The sequence below is a fragment of the Sapajus apella genome, unplaced genomic scaffold (assembly GCF_009761245.1).
Source record: "Sapajus apella isolate SASKATOON/1434 unplaced genomic scaffold, GSC_monkey_1.0 scaffold45, whole genome shotgun sequence".
Classification (NCBI taxonomy): domain Eukaryota; kingdom Metazoa; phylum Chordata; class Mammalia; order Primates; family Cebidae; genus Sapajus; species Sapajus apella.
Genome location: NW_022436985.1, coordinates 14,846,951 through 14,865,258, shown reverse-complemented (window position 1 = coordinate 14,865,258; position 18,308 = coordinate 14,846,951). Strand labels below are relative to the sequence as shown.

Sequence of the window (18,308 nt, the reverse complement as noted above, 5' to 3'; positions counted from 1 at the left end):
TGTCTTTAAAAAAAAAAAATTTTTTTAAAGAAAATTTTTGAAAAAAGCTACCTGTATTTCTGACATAAATTTTAAAAAGTCATGTAAAAAAATGATATGAAGAGTCTAAGAGCAGCCATAAAAAACAATGAGTTAGTGTGCTTTGTAGGGACATGGATGAACCTGGAAACAAATAGTCTCAGCAAACTGACACAAGAACAGAAAATCAAACACTGCATGTTCTCACTCATAGGCGGGTGGTGAACAATGAGAACACATGGACACAGGGAGGGGAGCATCACACACTGGGGTCTGTTGCGGGGAAATAGGGGAGGGACAGTGGGGGGTGGGGAGTTGGGGAGAGACAGCATGGGGAGAAATGCCAGATATTGGTGTTGGGGAGGAAGGCAGCAAATCACACTGCCATGTGTGTACCTATGCAACAATCTTGCACGTTCTTCACATGTACCCCAAAGCCTAAAATGCAATTTTAAAAAATGCTTCTAAAAAAAAAAAAAAAAGAGAGTCTAAGAATAAAGTAAACCAAGCAGAATCATATTTTTATTAGTTTAACGCTTAGTTGCATATCTAATAAATACTGAAGAAAACTGAGGATTACTTTAGAAAATAAATATAATAGATGAAATCTGTCCTGTAATAAGAGACAACTACAATATCGAGTAAATTCAGAAAACACTAGTCATGCTTGATTTCGCAAAAACAAACCTAGTAACATTAGATTCAAAGCTGGAGGAGGGAGTGAAAACTGTCTGAAATTGTAATGAGAATAATCATGGGAAACCCCTAGGCTTCTAGGCCTGGAGGTATAAGAGCTGAAGGAAAAAAAGAGCCATCACTTAATAGGTTTGCAGGAGAAGCAGTGTCCTCAGGAAGAGCCAGGTATCCATTAGAGCAAGAAAATAAAAGGAACATTCAATGAAAAGGTTGTGAATTTAGGGAATTATTATTTTGATTATGACTCCAGAGAAGGCACAATGGAAGGATATCAAGAGAGGCATAGGTGGAAAAGGGGTCAGAAGATAGCAACAGCCTTAAGGAGATTAGATGTGGGAGCTGAAAGGTGATCTAAGAGTCTGGGTGGTTTGAGGGTACCCAATATCAACAAAGATAAATAATGGGAGGAGTCTCAGCAGACTCAAGGCAGATGGCAGTCAGACTGTGAGTGCTAGTGGGTAGGGAGGGGTGAGTGCTTCAGCTTTCCTTTTGGCCTCTACAAATAGGAACAAGGAGATCTCCAGCAAATTCTCACTTTTTAGTCATTTTCATAATTGGCTTTTCTATGACATTTGAAATTATGGCCCAGTATCCTTCTTGAAATCATCTTCCCTTCACATTTTGTTTGTTTCTACTATTATCTCCCTTATCATTTATTTTCTCCCACTGGCTCCTTTTCTTCCACTAACACTTAATGCTCTATGGTTCAGTCCTGCTTTTCTTTTCACACTACAGATAATCTAATGCCCCCTGGGTGATTTCATCTATAACCACAGCTCTAGTCACTGCCTATATTCAGTTTCACAATGGACCTCCTCATCTAGATAATCTGTGGGTACTTCAATGACAAAAGTATCGAAAAACTAAAGATCTCTCTGCCCAAGCCAATAGTACTGCTATATTCTAGTATGAAATGGGTATGGGATATTTTCTACTCTCAGAATCTGGCTGAAGTGAGGCCCCAAAGCTGAACAAAAAATGAGAAACTCCCCCACATTCTAAAAAGGACATCCGTGCCAGACTTATTAAAAGATGGTATCCCTATCTTCCACCTCTTGTCTATTAAAAAAAGAAAGAAAGACCAGAAATAGAAGAGAACTTGCAAACATGAAGAATGCTAGGGCTTTACAACTCGGTGAGGAAAAAAAAAAAAACAAAAAACCCTCTAAGACAGACTAGGTGACAACTGCAAGGAGAAACTGACATCTGAATCTTTGCTTTTTTGGTTTTGTTTGTTTTTTGAGATAGAGTGTCATTTTGTCACCCAGGCAGGAGTGCAGTGGTACGACCTCGGCTTACTACAATCTCCACCTCCCCGGGTTATGCAATTCTCCTACCTCAGCCTCCCAAGCAGTTGGGAGGTGCCACCGCCCAGCTAATTTTTGTAATTTTAGTAGAGACAGGGTTTCGCCGTGTTGGCCAGGCTGGTCTCTAACTCCTGATCTCAGGTGATCTGCCCACCTCAACCTCTCAAAGTGCTGGGATTACAGGCATGAACCACCACACCCAGCCCTGACATCTGAATCTTGGGCTAGCAACTTATTAAGATAAAGAAACTTAACAGTATCTTGCTCTAACCACCAGAACTAAATGCAGCGAGAGTTCCTGGGATAACCTGACAGGTATCCTCAGGAGTTTATTTAGAGACTATGTGAACACAGAAACTGGTCCCAGCCTGGAAAATTCTGAAAGAAAGAAGATGGCTGCAGCTGTCACAATGACAGGGCAAAGGCTTAGAGGACAGCAGTTAGGCAAGCTGCACTTCTATTATTGGGTCCTAGAGGTTTCCCACGGCCCAAGTAGGTGCTGCAGAAAGGCTAAGACATCTTAATGGGACCCTGCCAAAGGCATTTATCTTCTGGAGTAAAAGCACTCAGCAGTGCCAGGTGTAGACTACAGGATAAAGGGAGGCTGCAAAAGGCAGCTGGAGGGTACATCATACCCCTGACAAGGAACTTGGCAATGTGGACATAACCCAAAGGAGGGGCTCCAAAAAAAAACATCCTGAGTGAACATCTCTCGAAGTCCACATTTGGACACCTGTCACACAGAGGGTACCAGAAGCTGGATTACAATAGACTCAGTCAAACGAAACCTTGTCCTTTCTCCTCTAATCTTCCTTTTGATCAGAAGCCCAAATCAGAAAGGAAGAGAAGGCAGAAGAGTGAAGAAACAGATCATGCTCCTCTTCTCCACTGCAGGTCCCTGAGCCATGGTTAGATCTCACCTGCGAGGTAGATAAACTTTCAACTGAATGTGAGCTTTTGACTGTACATTTCGCACCTGTGAATTTTAACCACCAAAACAAGGTTTGTTCTTACAGTTAAATGTGAAACCTTGCCAAGAGGGAAGAAAGGAAGATCTAATATGGCAGGGCTAAAGTCAAGGATGGGAAAAAATAAAGCCAGTTTCTATTTGTATGTCATCAGGTATAAACCATATACCAGTCAAACTGGTCCACAGGGCAGCCATCTACCCTGTTCAAGTCAGAAATACAGGAGTCACCCTAGATTCTCCCCCTAAGATACTGATTTCCAGTCATTATGTCTTAAACCTCTTTCAACACATCTCTCTTCCTCTTTAGCCCATGAGCTACTAGTCTAGTTCAAACATGAAGTATTACAATAATCTCTTAGTGATTCTCTACTTAAGTTTAAATTTAAATCTTAAATTTAAAAGAATAAATTTAACACACAGGCCCCAGCCTAGAGATTCTGATTTAAATGAGGTTGGGTAAGGGCCTGCCATTAGTTTTTTCTCAAGAGGTCCCCAGTACTAACTGCAGCCAAGGTTGAGAATCACTAACCTAACTGGTCTCTCCTATAATACGGGCTTATCTTCCCCCAAACTATCTCTTGTAATGCTGCCAGAGTCATATATTTCAAAATCCAAATGTCATATTATTTATAGCAGTGGTTTCCAATGTAGGCTACCCATTAGAATCACTTAGGGGGCTTTGTAAAATCCTGATACCATGCCAACTCTGGAGAGCTGAAAACAGAATCTCTGGGGATGGGAACCAGGCATCAGTATTTACTGAAACTCTCCCAGTGATCCCAATAAGCAGATAAGGGCAAGAATCACTGTCCCAGAAGCAATGAGAAGCCACAGAACTCCCATGAAGATAATGAAACTGTCCATCCAACCCTAGCACCCTCGGCTCTCACATTGCAAAAATCAATGAGGCTCCCTGAAAGGCCACACTTTTACACCTTTATGTAAAGTATCACCCCAATCCGGAAAGCCCTTTCTGCTCATCCAGAGCTAAGTCCAACCCGCCTTTAAGGTTAAGATCTTTCAGGAATAAGCTCCTTTGTATAAACCTTCCCTGACAAACACAAAACAGAGTCAATAATCCAGCTGTGACCATTACAATTCTGCAGGATAATTTTTAATGTTTCATTGAATTTCTAATGTTTTATTGAACTCCTTGAAATGAAAAATCTTATCTTATTCATGTTTTATCCCCAGTGCCTATCACTATGCATGGCACACAGTTACCCTCAAATTTCTGCCAAATTCATTAAATTTAGGGAAAAAAATTATGCAGGTAAAATTAACTTTAATAAACTGTATATCATATTTGTACATTATATTCAATACTCATTAAAAAAGAAACTAATGCCTGGACTTTTAAAAAATCTAAGGCAAATGTTTAATGTTTATTCTATTTATGTACAGTAACAAATCAAAGGAGGCAGGTGCAAAGGGCAGTATGTTTCCAGAGTCACAAGCGTGAAACCTGATAGAATAATAATGCTTAGCTTTCTATCTGAATAATATGTCCTTTAAAACATACCTTTTTCAAAATGTTATGCTGGATAACAACTGCATGTTTTAGGAAAGTAAGTTAGACAACTTTACCTGACAGTAAAACAAGAAAGCATTTGAATGCTTCCAGTAAAATGTACTCAAGCTTAAATAACACTGATAACATGGCCACCAGCATTTGATGGCAATTTTTAGTACTCTGGATCCTGTTAGCAAGCAAAAGCTCAGATCTTCATTTTTTTAAAGTTACATTTAACATTCTGTATTCATATCGTAAGTCTATATGTACCTCCCACAAAGACAATAGTTTTGCTAAAATGTTAACTAAAGAAGAACACCTATATTATAGACTTTATTCATAAGATTTTGTTGTAGCCACATTCATATGGGCTATGGAAATCATCTTGACATGCAAAATGATTACTATGTTACTATGTGTTTAAAGTAAGCTTTTTAATCTGTCAGACATCCTTGATTACTAAATTAATCCAGTATTTGCTGAATGCCTATTACTTGCTTGGGAGTGTATTAAAACTGAATTATCTGAAGTGACTAGTAAAAAAATAAACGCATTAACCACAATATTTGGTATTTGTGGCTAATTGATTTTTTACCTTATTTGGCGATTTCAAAGGTGAGATGGCTATTTTATTTGGTGTCTGTGTTGTAGAATTTAAAGTTGATCCAATAACACCACTTTCAGATATTGTTATGGTCTTTGATGGAGTTCCGGGAGTAGACTGTGAAAGAACCCTACCTGCAAATGAGAGGCAGCACATCAGTTTAACTTTTTTCAATCATAGTATAAAAATTTATGTGATGATGCTCTACACCCACAAGGACTGCAGAGTATATGTCTGCTATTTCAGGTTAAACACTTAATGAGGCGCTAATGAACTGCAGTAAACCTAAGCAGAACTAAAGAAAACAAAGCTTCTTAGTAATACTAATATCATCTTACATAAACTCTACAGAAACAGTTTAGCTCATATCTTCATCAATACTGTTGCTACATCCATCAGATAAAGCTCAGGACAACTAAGCAACGTGTCCTCCATAACACAGCTCCTGAAAGTCAGGACATGAATTCAAGTCTTACAACGTCAATCTCTGTATTCTACTATCTATAGCTGTCTTCTCACTTGAACTTAAACCATGAAGGTATAACTGAAATCCACACTTACAAAACAGATAGTTACTGGACTAACTTAAACACTGTCAGGTTTAACGCTGTCTGATTTTAGACTGCCAAACGAGATAAAACGTGTTTCTTCTAGCCACCACGGCCAGATTCCATACTTCTGGACAAGACACTTCAGGAACAACAACGAAAAACTGTAGTGTCTGGATGCTTGGGGAACTGAAAATCATATTACATTGAGTTGAAATATCAGATATTCTTATCCTAGGCAAGAAAGGACTATAAAGACATAACAGACCTTCAAATTCTTGAAGAGTGTTTGATAGTCATTATTCCCATTCACTAAGTATTCCAGCTTTCTCCCATTCTGGGCACATGATAGAACTACACTTGTACTTCCTACCACTCCCACCCCATCTTGTAGTTCAGTTAGAGTCACGTTACCACTCCTGGCAGACGAGTTATGAGTAGAAGTGACGCGTGTCATTTTTGGGCCACAGCATTTATTACTGTCTATGCAAGACCTTCCAAAGTTCATTTTCCTCTGCCATCTGAAATGGTGGCTCCTCAGTTAGCCTGTGTGCCTAAGTGACTATGAAGAGAAGATATCTTTTTGAACCCACAATGGTCATACAGATAATCATGAAGTATGAATTTTTTGAAAAACAGGTTTTTTACCCTTCTGAGGTTTGGAGATTGTTTATTTTGGATGAAAAACCAAGATCATCCTAACTAATCCAGGCTGTAGGGTTGAAGGATTAGAACCAATCTGCATCACATCAAATGCAGAGAATCAGAAAACATTTCAGCTCAGCACTAGGAAAGAAAGTCTAACAAAAATTTCCAATTAAAATGACTATTTCAGCACAAGTGAGTTTCTAGTCACTAAAGGTGTCCCAAGCAGACGCTGGATAATCAAATACACTGGCTAAAGAGGAAAATCAAGTATCTAAGAAGTAGAGAAGATGGATAACTAAATTATCTCTAGAATCTGCTCTAACCTTGAGATGCTATGATTAAACTCATAGATCTAACTAGGGATGAAAGCCAGGGAGGGATGAAGGAAAGGGCATGAGAGGGAGGGAAAAAGGGAAAGAGAGAAAGGGACATTCACTTTAGACAAAAATAAAGAACTAATGCTTAGCAGCTTCCGGGACATTTTTCCTGATAACAATGCCAAAGTATGCTTGCTTTTTTTTTTTTTTTGGAGACAGGGATCTCACTCTGTCACCCAGGGGCTGGAATGCAGTGGCACGATCATAGCTCACTGCAGCCTTGACTTTCTGGGCTCAAAGGATCCTCCCATCTCAGCCTCCTGAGAAGCTGGGACCACAAGCACACGCCACTATGCTCAGCTAATTAAAAATTTTTTTTTTTAAATGGAGTTTTGCCATGTTGCCCAGGTTGGCACAGTTTCTTTTTTCAAAAGTGAATCAAGTTTTATCCCCATCTATGAATTTTTTAAGTATTTTATTTTATTTATTTATTTATTTTTTTGAGACAGAGTCTTGCTCTGTTGCCAGGCGCCAGGCTGGAGTGCAGTGGTGCGATCTTGGCTCACTGCAACCTCTGCCTCCCGGGTTCAAGAAATTCTCCTGCCTCAGCCTCTGAGTAAAGTAGCTGGGACTACAGGCACATGCCACCATGCCTGGCTAATTTTTGTATTTTTAGTAGAGACAGGGTTTCACCATGTTGGCCAGGATGGTCTTGATCTCTTGACCTCATGATCTGCCCACCTTGGCCTCCCCCAAAGTGCTGGGATTACAGGCGTGAGCCACCTTCCCCGGTGAATTTTTTAAGTATTTTCAATACAATTTTCAAATTTGCTTTTAATATATAATTTTATTGACATTCTGCCAGGTTTTTTAAAAACCTGAATACATCATAACTACATAAATTCAATTCTATATAAACCAAATGAATCTACATCAAATATTTTTAGAGACCTGCCCTGAAGTGTTGAGCTTGCTTAAAGTAACAAGTTTGCCTATTCCGGTTTCCAAAGCTAATACCTGTGGGATAAGTGTGAAGCCCCAACAACCATTATGTTAAGAAAAGAAATTACTAGTAAAAATACAGTTCATAAAATGTTCATTCTTTATAGCCACTGCTATAATTTCATATTTGTTAGGAATTATATATCTTTCAGACAATATTCATATAGAAAATCCTCAATTCCTGAGGATAACTGATATCAGAAAAAAGCCACTTAATGTTAATTCACTTAAAACAGGAACAAAAATTTCACCATAAATAACAAAACTAAAAGTAAAACTTTTACTTTCTTGTGACCTATATTTTTTAAAAAATTCAGTTTATAATGCAACTATACTAACTCTTAGGATGACCAAAGGAAAAAATCAGCTGTTTAGTTTTAGGGAGAGAGACTGCTTCTGAAAATTTGGACAACAGCACAGTGATAAATTCTGTTGACAATGATAAATGGACACAACATAATCATAAAGCAGGTCATTTCTACCAAAACATTTCTAGATTTAATCAATTTTCCCAAGAACCTTGATAACTTTTGAAATTCAAGTTACTCTTTTTGAGGATCTGCTTGGTTTTCATCCTGATAGCATTTCTGATTATCTCATTTAACCTCCAAATCCCTATTTATCCTTAGCTCCACACATTCAAGAAAGCATGCAAGTTACATAATTTCACCTTGAAATCAATTTCTATCATCAGGTATTCTCCAAGAATGAAAAGAGACATACTCCATAAAGCCACAGATTGGATAGCCTGGGGCAGGAAGTAAAATACTTACAGCCAAATTCTGTAAGAGATTAATTTCACATTGTGATGAAGCTTGCTACCGTGAAGCAACCTTGTTCCTTGAGAGCTCTGATAATGAGAACCTCTATACCTCATGTAACCACCTCAAGTCTTGTCAGGTGGTTGGTATCTACATTTTACTGAAATAAGATGAACAAACTAATGTGTTTACCCAAGATCACAGAGAAAAATCAACAGAAACGCCATGACTAAAAACCTAAGTTTCTCAATAGTTCCTACTGTAGCACTACAGTGCCTCCATGATATACATATTCATGCAACAATACACATTTACAGAACTACATTGAAGTGCCAAAAATTGTACTAGGTTCTGGGGAGGTAGGGAGAGGGGAGAAAGAGAATGAGAGAGAAACAAGATAAAAGAACCATTAATACAGTATATACATAAATACAATGGAACAAGATTCTGCCTTAAAAAGAAAATTCTGATATATACTACAACACAGATGGACCTTAAGGACATTATGCTAAGTGAAATATGCCAATCAAAAAAAAAAAAGGGCAATGGCTGGGCGTGGTGGCTCACACCTGTAATGCCAGCTCTTTGGGAGACTGAGGCAGGCAGATCACCTGAGGTCAGGAGTTCGAGACCAGCCTGGCCAACATGGTGAAACCCCATCTCTACTAAAAATTCAAAAATTAGCCAGACATGGTGGTGCACACTTGTAATCTCAGTTACTTAGGAGGGTGAAGCAGGAGAATTGCTTGAACCCAGGAGGTGGAGGTTGCAGTGAGCCAAGATCACACTACTGCATTCCAGCCTGGGCAATAAAAGCGAAACTCCATCTTAAAAAATAATTTAAAAAGGCAAATACTGTATGATTTCACTTGTATGAGGTATGCAGAGTAGTCAAAATCATAGAGACAGGCCGGGTACAGTGGCTCTTGCCTGTAATCCCAGCACTTTAGGACGCCGAGGCAGGTGAATCACTTGAGACCAGGAGTTCGAGACCAGCCTTGCCAACATGGTAAAACTTCATCTCTACTAAAAATGCAAAAATTAGCTGGGTGTGATGGTGTGTGCCTGTAATCCCAGCTACTTGGGAGGCTGAGACAGGAAGACTGCTTGAACCTGGGAGGCAGAGGTTGCAGTGAGCAAAGATCGTGCCACTGCACTCCAGCCTGGGAGACAGAGTGAGACTCCATCTCAAAAAAAAAAAAAAAAAAAAAAAAAGTTAAGATGGTAAACTTTATGTTATGTATATCTTACCACAATTTTTAAAAAATAAATTAATGTTTTGTTTTGTTTTGCTACAGAGTCTCGCTCTGTCACCCAGGCTGGAGTGAAGTGGTGTGATTTTAGCTCATTGCAACCTCCACCTCACGGGTTGTAGCGATTCTCCTGCCTCAGCCTCCCGAGTAGTTGGGATTATGGGCATGCGCCACCACACCCAGCTAATTTTTGTATTTTTAGTGGAGACGGGGTTTCACCATGTTGGTCAGGCTGGTCTCGAACTCCTGACCTCATGATCCACCCGCCTCAGCCTCCCAAAGTGCTGGGATTACAGGCATAAGCCACCAAGCCCAGCAAAAAATAAATTAATTTTTTAAAAGAACTAGATGATAAACAAAAAAATCTACCATCAAGAAAAATTATAAGGGTTATAGGGGAGACAGACAAGAAGATCAAGATTTATAATACAGTATGACTAATGGATAACTCAAAGCCAGTGTGAAATTTAACAGAAGTTTAAGGTAAGTACTTGGTAAGCATAACCAAGTTTTATGGAAATACACAGGAAATGATAAGAGAAACAGTACCTGACTAAACCAAGGAGTCAAAAACTTCCAAGTTGGGTAATCTTAAAAGATAAAACAGATGAGTCGGCCGTGAGGAACAGCAAAGAAAGGCATACCACATAAAGGAAACATTGCCCAAGACCCTTACTCCTACAGCTTAGGTTCAATCCATTTGGTGATCTCTTATAATAAGTTAAGTCAGTAGGTTTAGAGCTACTATTTTGGAGGTGAAAATAAAAAAGATATGCATTAGATCATGAACGCCTTTAATGCTAAGAAAGCACTGGCATTTGAAATTAAACCTGATAGGCCCGGTCCAGGTGAAGAAATGAAGAAGGCCAAGAAAATTTTAAGCAAGGGTGTGACAGGGTCAGATTTGCATTTTAGAAAAGTCACTTTCCAAAGCAACAATGTCTTGAAAGAAACAAACAAACAAAAAAAAAAGTCACTTATATACAAATATAAAATTATCATGACTGAAACATAGAAAAAGATAGTCATCTTCAATGAGAAACCCAAAAATCATTAAAAAAAGATCTCAATATACTTTGAAAGAGCATTAGCTGCTATATAAAGACTAGCTGCATGGAAAAAGACTGCAGTCTTAGCTGCAATGCACACATAAAGATGATGGAACCTCCTTGTGATAGAATTCAACAGAAGAGCTACTTTGGTGGTTTAAAATTTAGCATATATGAATTTTTAAGGGTTATCAAGAACTAGTTACAAGTAGAAATTATCCCTCCAAACTGAACTTAATCCCAACAGTGCTAGTAAAATTTAACAGAAGTATATCTCTACGTATTCTGGTAGGGCTACTAAGTCTGTGTGCAATTAAAAGGTAAAGTTACAATTGGTCTGCAACACATTATAAACAACCCAAAGGCCAAGCAGTGACATTTACAACAGTGGTTGACACCTGTAATCCCAGCACTTTGGGAGGCTGAAGTGGGAGGATCACCTGACATTGGGAGTTCGAGACCAGCCTGACCAACATGGAGAAACCGTCTATACTAAAAATACAAAATTAGCAGGGTGTGGTGGGGCATGCCTGTAATCCCAGCTACTTGGGAAGCTGAGGCAGAAGAATCACTTGAACCCAGGAAGTGGAGGTTGCGGTGAGCCGAGACTGTGCCATTGCACTCCAGCCTGGGCAACAAAAGTGAAACTGTCTTTAAAAAAAAAAAAAATTCATTCAGACACTTCTGCAAACACCACGATTATTTACCATACGATCCATACCTCCACCTTCCCATTAACTAAAAATTTTCAGGGACTCTCTCAAACTCAAAACAGTAAAGAACATCCCCTTAAAACACTCCTGGTTAAGCCCGTCTATCTACACAAAATCTCCAAGAGGATTGGTGTTTTCTTTTTCATCAATACTTCCAAGCCTTGCTCACTTGTAGCTAACTGCAGCCCACTTCCTAAACCAGCTCCAAACCCAAACCCTTTCCAATCTTCTCTGGGGCCACAGCTGCCTCCCATGAAAGCTCTGAAGACAACAGCTTCCTATACTGTCACAAATCTCTACTGAGCAGAAAGAGAATAGTCACTCACCTAATACTGCTTTCACATTACAATTTTTCCATCCCTTCTCTCATTAGCTAAAATGAGAAGCCTCTCTACATACAAATCAAAGCCTCAGGAAAATGACAAATCACTGCCATTGACTTCAGAGTTGCCTACTGCTATGTTGTAAATTTATTAGACAGATATTTTAATATATATGCTAGAAATGATCAGTTAATTTTTGAGTACCTTCATCAAGAATACAACGTCAGCCAGGCACGGCGGCTCACACCTGTAATCCCAGCACTGTGGGAGGCCAAGGCAGGCAGATCAATCACGAGGTCAGGAGTTCGAGACCAGCCTGACCAACATGGTAAAACCCTGTCTCTATTAAAAATACAAAACTTAGTCAGGCATTGTGGCATGCACCTATAATCTCAGCTACTCAGGAAGTTGAGGCAGGAGAATCACTTGAACCCGGGAGGCTGCAGTGAGCCGAGATCGCACCACTGCACTCCAGCCTGAATACAGAGCAAGACTCCATATCAAAAAAAAAAAAAGAAAGAATACACAATCTAGAGGTGGATAATTAGGATTTGAAAGTCTCTAGTCAAAAGTTTACTATCCAGAGGTGCTTTCATATAAACCTTTAGCACAGTGGAAATTAGAAATGATCCTACAACTAGTGAAAGAGTCATTTAGTATGGCTCTGAATTAAAGACTAATCACTATGGCTCTGTGATTTTCTCTAAAAAGCATGAGCTGCTTGCCAAACAAGGAAAAGGAGGGTTGGACTTAGCCAAGCCATTAGAGAAAGAGGGAAAAGAGAATTAACAGCGTTTACAAGAGAGCAATAGCACAGGTCATGGACTTCATCTTGAGGAAGGAAGAATTTGAGGACAGGAAAGGAATGATTATTAAGAAAGTGGAAGAATCAATGGATCAGAAATTTCAAAGTCAATTGCTGAATTAGGAGTAGAAAGGCAAGTAAACTAAAAGAATAAAGAGAATGGAACACTTGAAGTCAAGATTTCTGAGGTGATATAGTGATTGGTGATGACAAATTTTAAAGTATAAAATAAAAGAGAACTGGGCCACATTAAGGAGTGTTCTAGTAAAAGTAATATAGCTGCAATTCTGTTATCACTTAAGTAGTTGCTATCATTGTGACAATTTTCTGTTCACAGAGAATTCCGCAGAGTATACTAAAATACTGAAACAAAAAATTCAAACAGAAACCATGAAATAATATACTCTTATGTATATTAATTTAAATTTATTAAACTTAGCACACGTGCTCCAGAGACAAATTGCCTGGGTTCAAATTCCAGCTCAGTGATTTACTAGCTGGGTGCCTCCATTTCCACACTGGCAAAATGGGTATGTAATTAGTACCTACCTCATAGGATTGCTGGAGAATGATATAGTCACCATATGTATAAGGCTAAGAATGGTGCCTGGCACACAGTGAACACTATGTAAATATTAGCTAGTATTATTGGAGTTTGAGACTTTGCTAGTATCATGGTAAATTTCTACCAAAAATTAAGGAGACTGAAGTAATGAACTAATTTTCAGATAAGGCATTTGCTTGAAGCATTGATTTAACAAGTGTAACATTTCTTATAACTAGTCTGGTTTATAATTATAAGCTATACTTGTTACACTAAAACATTTTAAGTTGGCAGAACAGCCTTCTAAAATCTAAAAGGATGATAAAATATAGCTTAATAAACTATAAAGAAATATAACCTGCAATGACTGGTGGTGAAACTTGAGTTGTCTGTCCTGTAACTGCTTTACTATTAATTGGTTTTGCAAAGATCAGCTTCGTGATTACTGGACCAGAGGTTGGCGTTCGAGGCTTCTTAGCAATCTGAAACATATAAATAACTATGAAGACCATCTGTTTCTATAAAATACCTATTAAATAAAAATTATACCAAAGATTCATACATAGTAGTATATGTAAAACTGCTGACTTAACAGAATATATCTACGTGTTAATATTAATGTTAAAAACACTTAAACTGCATACATTCATCAAAATATTAATATAGTCACATCCTTAATCCCATATGTAATACTTTTGCATTTCATTACAACTCCTTATTTTTATGTCTTGGATATATGCATATGATGAAAACAAGATTAATAATAATGCTTAATGATAAAAATAAAACCATGGCACAGTAATATTCTTTTTCAAAATAACAAATTTTTCAATAATAAAAAGATAGAGTAAGTAAAAGTATAGTGTAAATGACGAAGCCACCTATATATACAATTACATTGGCCCTTGGATGCAAAATATAAATAAACACACATTAAAGGTAGGCTTGTAACTAGATTTTCAACTTTAGATCTAAATAGCAGGAGTAGATAAAGGGAGAACTGAACAAGTTAAAGCCTTGGGGTACAAAAGAGAAAAATTTGGTAGAACAAAAACTAGTATAAAGGCAACAGCTCTGAAATATTATTTACTAAACTACTACTTACTATACTTTTCTTCTTTTAAAGATGGAGTCTTGGCCAGGCGCAGTGGCTCACGACTGTAATCCCAGCACTTTGGGAGGCTAAGGCAGGTGGATCACTTGAGGTCAGGAGTTCAAGACCACCCTGGCCAACATGGTGAAAGCCCGTCTCTACAAAAATACAAAAATGAGCCGGATGTGGTGGCAAATGCCTGTAATCCTAGCTACTCAGGAGGCTGAGGCAGGAGAATCACTTGAACCTGGGAGGCAGAGGTTGCACGACTGCACTCCAGCCTGGGTGACAGAATAAGTGAGACTCTGTCTCCAAAAAAAAAAAAAAATGAGGTCTCATCTCATCACTCAGGCTCAGGTGCAATAGTGCAATCATAGTTCACTGCAGCCTCAAACTTCTGGGATACAGCAACTGTTTACTATATTTTAAATTCCTTGAGGATAGACCCTATATTTAATTCCCATCTCCAATCTCAAGTTATATACTGGCACACTGTTGACCTGAATTAAAATTCTCCACAAGTCAAGGTGGGTAGAGTTGCCAATTTTTTATATCACAAATATTACCATGCACAAAGACACAGCTTCTTCTAAAAGTTAAAAGAAGAAATTTACCTAGGATAAAAATCAAATAATTTTAGAGTGTGAAGAACGTTCTATTAAATATTAATTATATCTTTTAGCAATGAAAATTGAGACCATAAAAGTACTATTTGTTATTGGAAATAGTGACTCAAATGAATAAATATGAGCAACTTGAATAACTGAAATACACCAGAAGCTATAATAGATCATAGAACTAGACAAATATTAGCTTTCTGTGCTTGAATTATAAATTAAACTAACACATCTTATACTCACAATATACTACATTTTTATACTCAGAACACATTACTGACAAAACGAACTATATGTAAAATACAAATCACTTTTAAAAAAAGATACCCATTATTGTATTTTAAAACACCCAGCTTGCAAAACTATGACATAATCAAATAAATCCATCATTATATACTATAGAAAGTTAATGAAATGTAGGGAGATATAAACTTTCCAAATATGTTTAGACCTAAAATCCTAAAGACAATCAAAATTATACCTATATATATAACATTAACAGTCTCAAAAGGTAGAAGTATTGATATTCTTAGAAAGCCATATTAGCAATAAATAACCTTAGCTATATCAATTATGGGCTTAAAGTACTTCCCTATTTTAAACTGATTTTTCACAATCATGAGTATATGAATACTTATTAGTGAGAAAAAAATATAAACAGTATAACCAAAAGCATATTAATTATTCAAATAGACAATCTCATCTTGCCCTTGTGGTTTCTTTAGTGTTGCTGAAAATAATAACTTTTGGTTCCATTAAGGAACTATGATTTTTTTTTTACACTATGAATTCTAAAGTAACCTGCAACAAAATTATTTTATGAAGTAAAACAAAGCATGAAAGATCACTTTAACAAGTTTATAGAATCAGCAGATTAAGACAAAAATGAAAAAAAAAGTACAAATAAGGTAGCCAAATATGTCATGAAATAATATATACAAGTAATTTTTGGCACTGTGTTGGATAGATTCAGGAGCTAGTAAGGAGTTATGTTGTCCCGGACTGCTAGTTATTTACTACTTTTATATACTATGTACAGGAAACATGGGAAAGTGTTTACATATCTGTTATTACATATAATTATACCTCTGTTACTGCCTCTGGCTTCAAAGGTCACTTCTTTTCTTCATTTTTCAAGATGGCCTCCATCTTCCACCCTTGCCTGCTGTCTATACCCTAATAGTCTCAATACTGATTAAACTTAAGACAACAGTGACAACTACATAGAGGGGGAAAAAAAAAACAGAAGAAAATAATATACTTTCTGTAATACTAAACCAAATATTCTGGTGTCGCAAAAGGAAAAAGATAGATGCAGAGTTTTTAACTTGTCTTTTGTGCTTCAGAGCTTTGTAGGTTACTTCTGAGTTGGAAAGATGTAAGTCGCCTAAAAATAAGGGACTGAACAAGTAGAACAATATTCTAAATCTAATTAATTTTTTTAAATAGGATTTTTTTTATTAAATAGAATCAGACTTTAGAAAAGTAACAACAGGTCGGGTGCAGTGGCTTGTGCCTGTAATTCCAGCACTTTGAGAGGCCAAAGGTGGGTGAATTGCTTGCGTCCAGGAGTTTGAGACCAGTTTGGGCAACATGGCAAAGCCTCACTCTACAAAAAATACAATTAGCCAGGTGCGATGGCTTGCGTCTGTAGTCCCAGCTACTTGACAGGGAGGTGGGAGGATCACCTGAGCCTGGAAGGTGAAGGCTCCAGTGAGCCAAGATCACGCCACTGCACCCTAGCCTGGGTGACAGCAAGACCCTGTCTCAAAAACAAAACAAAACAGAAAAATAACAATAAAACAAGTTACAATAATTAAATCCCAGTCTTTGTTTTTAATGTCTTTTTACTTAGGGAATTAAAGTAGAGAACTAATGGATACAAGTACACTGGTCATTTAAATGGCACATATAACTTGCTCTCATAAATGAAAAAAATGACGTTCTAATTTATGTTACCAGTTTCTTTTCTTTTCTTTTTTGATACAGGGTCTTGCTATAGCCCAGGCTGAGATGCAGTGGTGTGACAATAGTTCACAATATCCTAGACCTCCCTGGCTCTCAAGCAATCCTCTCACCTCAGCCTCCAGAGTACCTGGGACTATAGGTGCGCACCACCATGCTGGGCTAATTTTTTGTACTTTTGGTAAAAACAGAATTTCACTATGTTGCCCAGACTGGTGTCAAACTCCTGGGCTCACAGAATCTGCCCACCTTGGCCTCCCGAAGTGTTGGGATTATGGGCATGAGCCACCACACCTGGCATCAGTTTCTTTTGAACATAATTATGATCCATATTGCGAAAGTTAAATAAACTGTGGTAAACCAATAAAAGCAAGCTTCAAAACCGAGGACAAGATGCTTGATGGTGATAGGATATCTCATCCGAGAGATTCTTAGCAAAAATAAGAAATAAAAGAAAGTGATAGATAAGTGAGAAATAATAATGAACAAGGAAGAGCACTAACTATTTAACAGTGGCAAAGGGGACAGGGCAAATTATAAGGTTTAAGGAATCATACAAAGTTCTTAAATGCAAAGCCCATGAAAAGTGGTTTCTAATTCTACTGCCAACACAATAACGAAAATATCACTCCTAAAATCAGCTGAGTGTAGTTTCCCAAAAACTTCCTACTTCCTTTACTTTTATGTCTTCTTCTTTCTCAGAGACAATTCTTTCAAACAGAGGATACATTTTTGTTTCCTGGTCATAAATAGACCATTCATTTCTAAGAGTAGTGGTGCCTAAGAAAGCCTATTTGGGCATGATAAACTGGAAATCACTTAATATATGTTGTAGTAACCTTCTATCTTAGGGTCCTGTTCATACTAGTAGGTACCATTATGAAGCATCCTCAATATTTTGAGAATTATACTATACATTTCATCATGATCAAATAGTATTCTTAAGCTAAAGTCAAAAAATCAAAGATAAGTAACCTACAAAAGTTTTCCATAACTGGTAAGATGGCATAGAGGCAAGTCAAATCCAGTTGGTTCAACTCTAAAGCCTATGTGTTATCTTCCATCAAATGTCACTGTCTTTTCCATACTACAAACATGGGTAATGGCAGTGAACAGTAATAAAAGGCACACACTGGCTGATGTGCACTATACTGGCTCTGAGGTTTTCTCAGAGCAACAAAGTTCTCCTTGCCCTTGGCCATATGTTAACAGAAAAAATGTTGTCTAAATGATTTTTTGATAGCCCAGCAGCAAGTCTGGCATCTTTATACCAGCAAAACCTCCTTGTAATCAAACTACCACTAAGAATAAAATGCATTTTAAAATGAGTAAAAAGCTATAAATATACTAATTTGGAATTTAACCAAAATAAAGTTTGCTCTCTAAGTTATCTGGTAAAAATTTTCATAAGCATTAGACATATCAAACTTTAAAAAACCCACACAATTATGTAAAACAACATTCAAAAGAATTCAGTAACTATGTATTTAGTAAGCCTATAAACACAACTATGAACCAGTTAAATTTTTTTAACATGCATTTTAATTAGTAAGCCCCCTTTT

The 18,308-nt window shown here is 37.5% G+C and overlaps 1 protein-coding gene across 6 annotated transcripts in view; it reads right to left on the bottom strand.

Annotated features, from left to right (window-relative positions):
• The window catches only part of LIN54 (lin-54 DREAM MuvB core complex component), an 89,908-nt gene that overhangs the window by 44,758 nt on the left and 26,842 nt on the right, over positions 1-18,308 (bottom strand). For 4 of the 6 annotated variants that reach the window (XM_032239745.1, XM_032239748.1, XM_032239742.1 and 1 more), the window contains exons 3-4: positions 13,430-13,553; positions 5,100-5,242 (exon numbers count right to left, since the gene is read on the bottom strand). The exons of 1 other annotated variant lie outside the window; for it this stretch is intronic. In XM_032239745.1, the coding sequence (XP_032095636.1) occupies positions 5,100-5,242; positions 13,430-13,553 (267 nt within the window). Of the gene's footprint in view, positions 1-5,099; positions 5,243-6,070; positions 6,216-13,429; positions 13,554-18,308 lie in introns of those variants that run through there. One more of the 6 variants, XM_032239749.1, reaches the window with a different exon arrangement.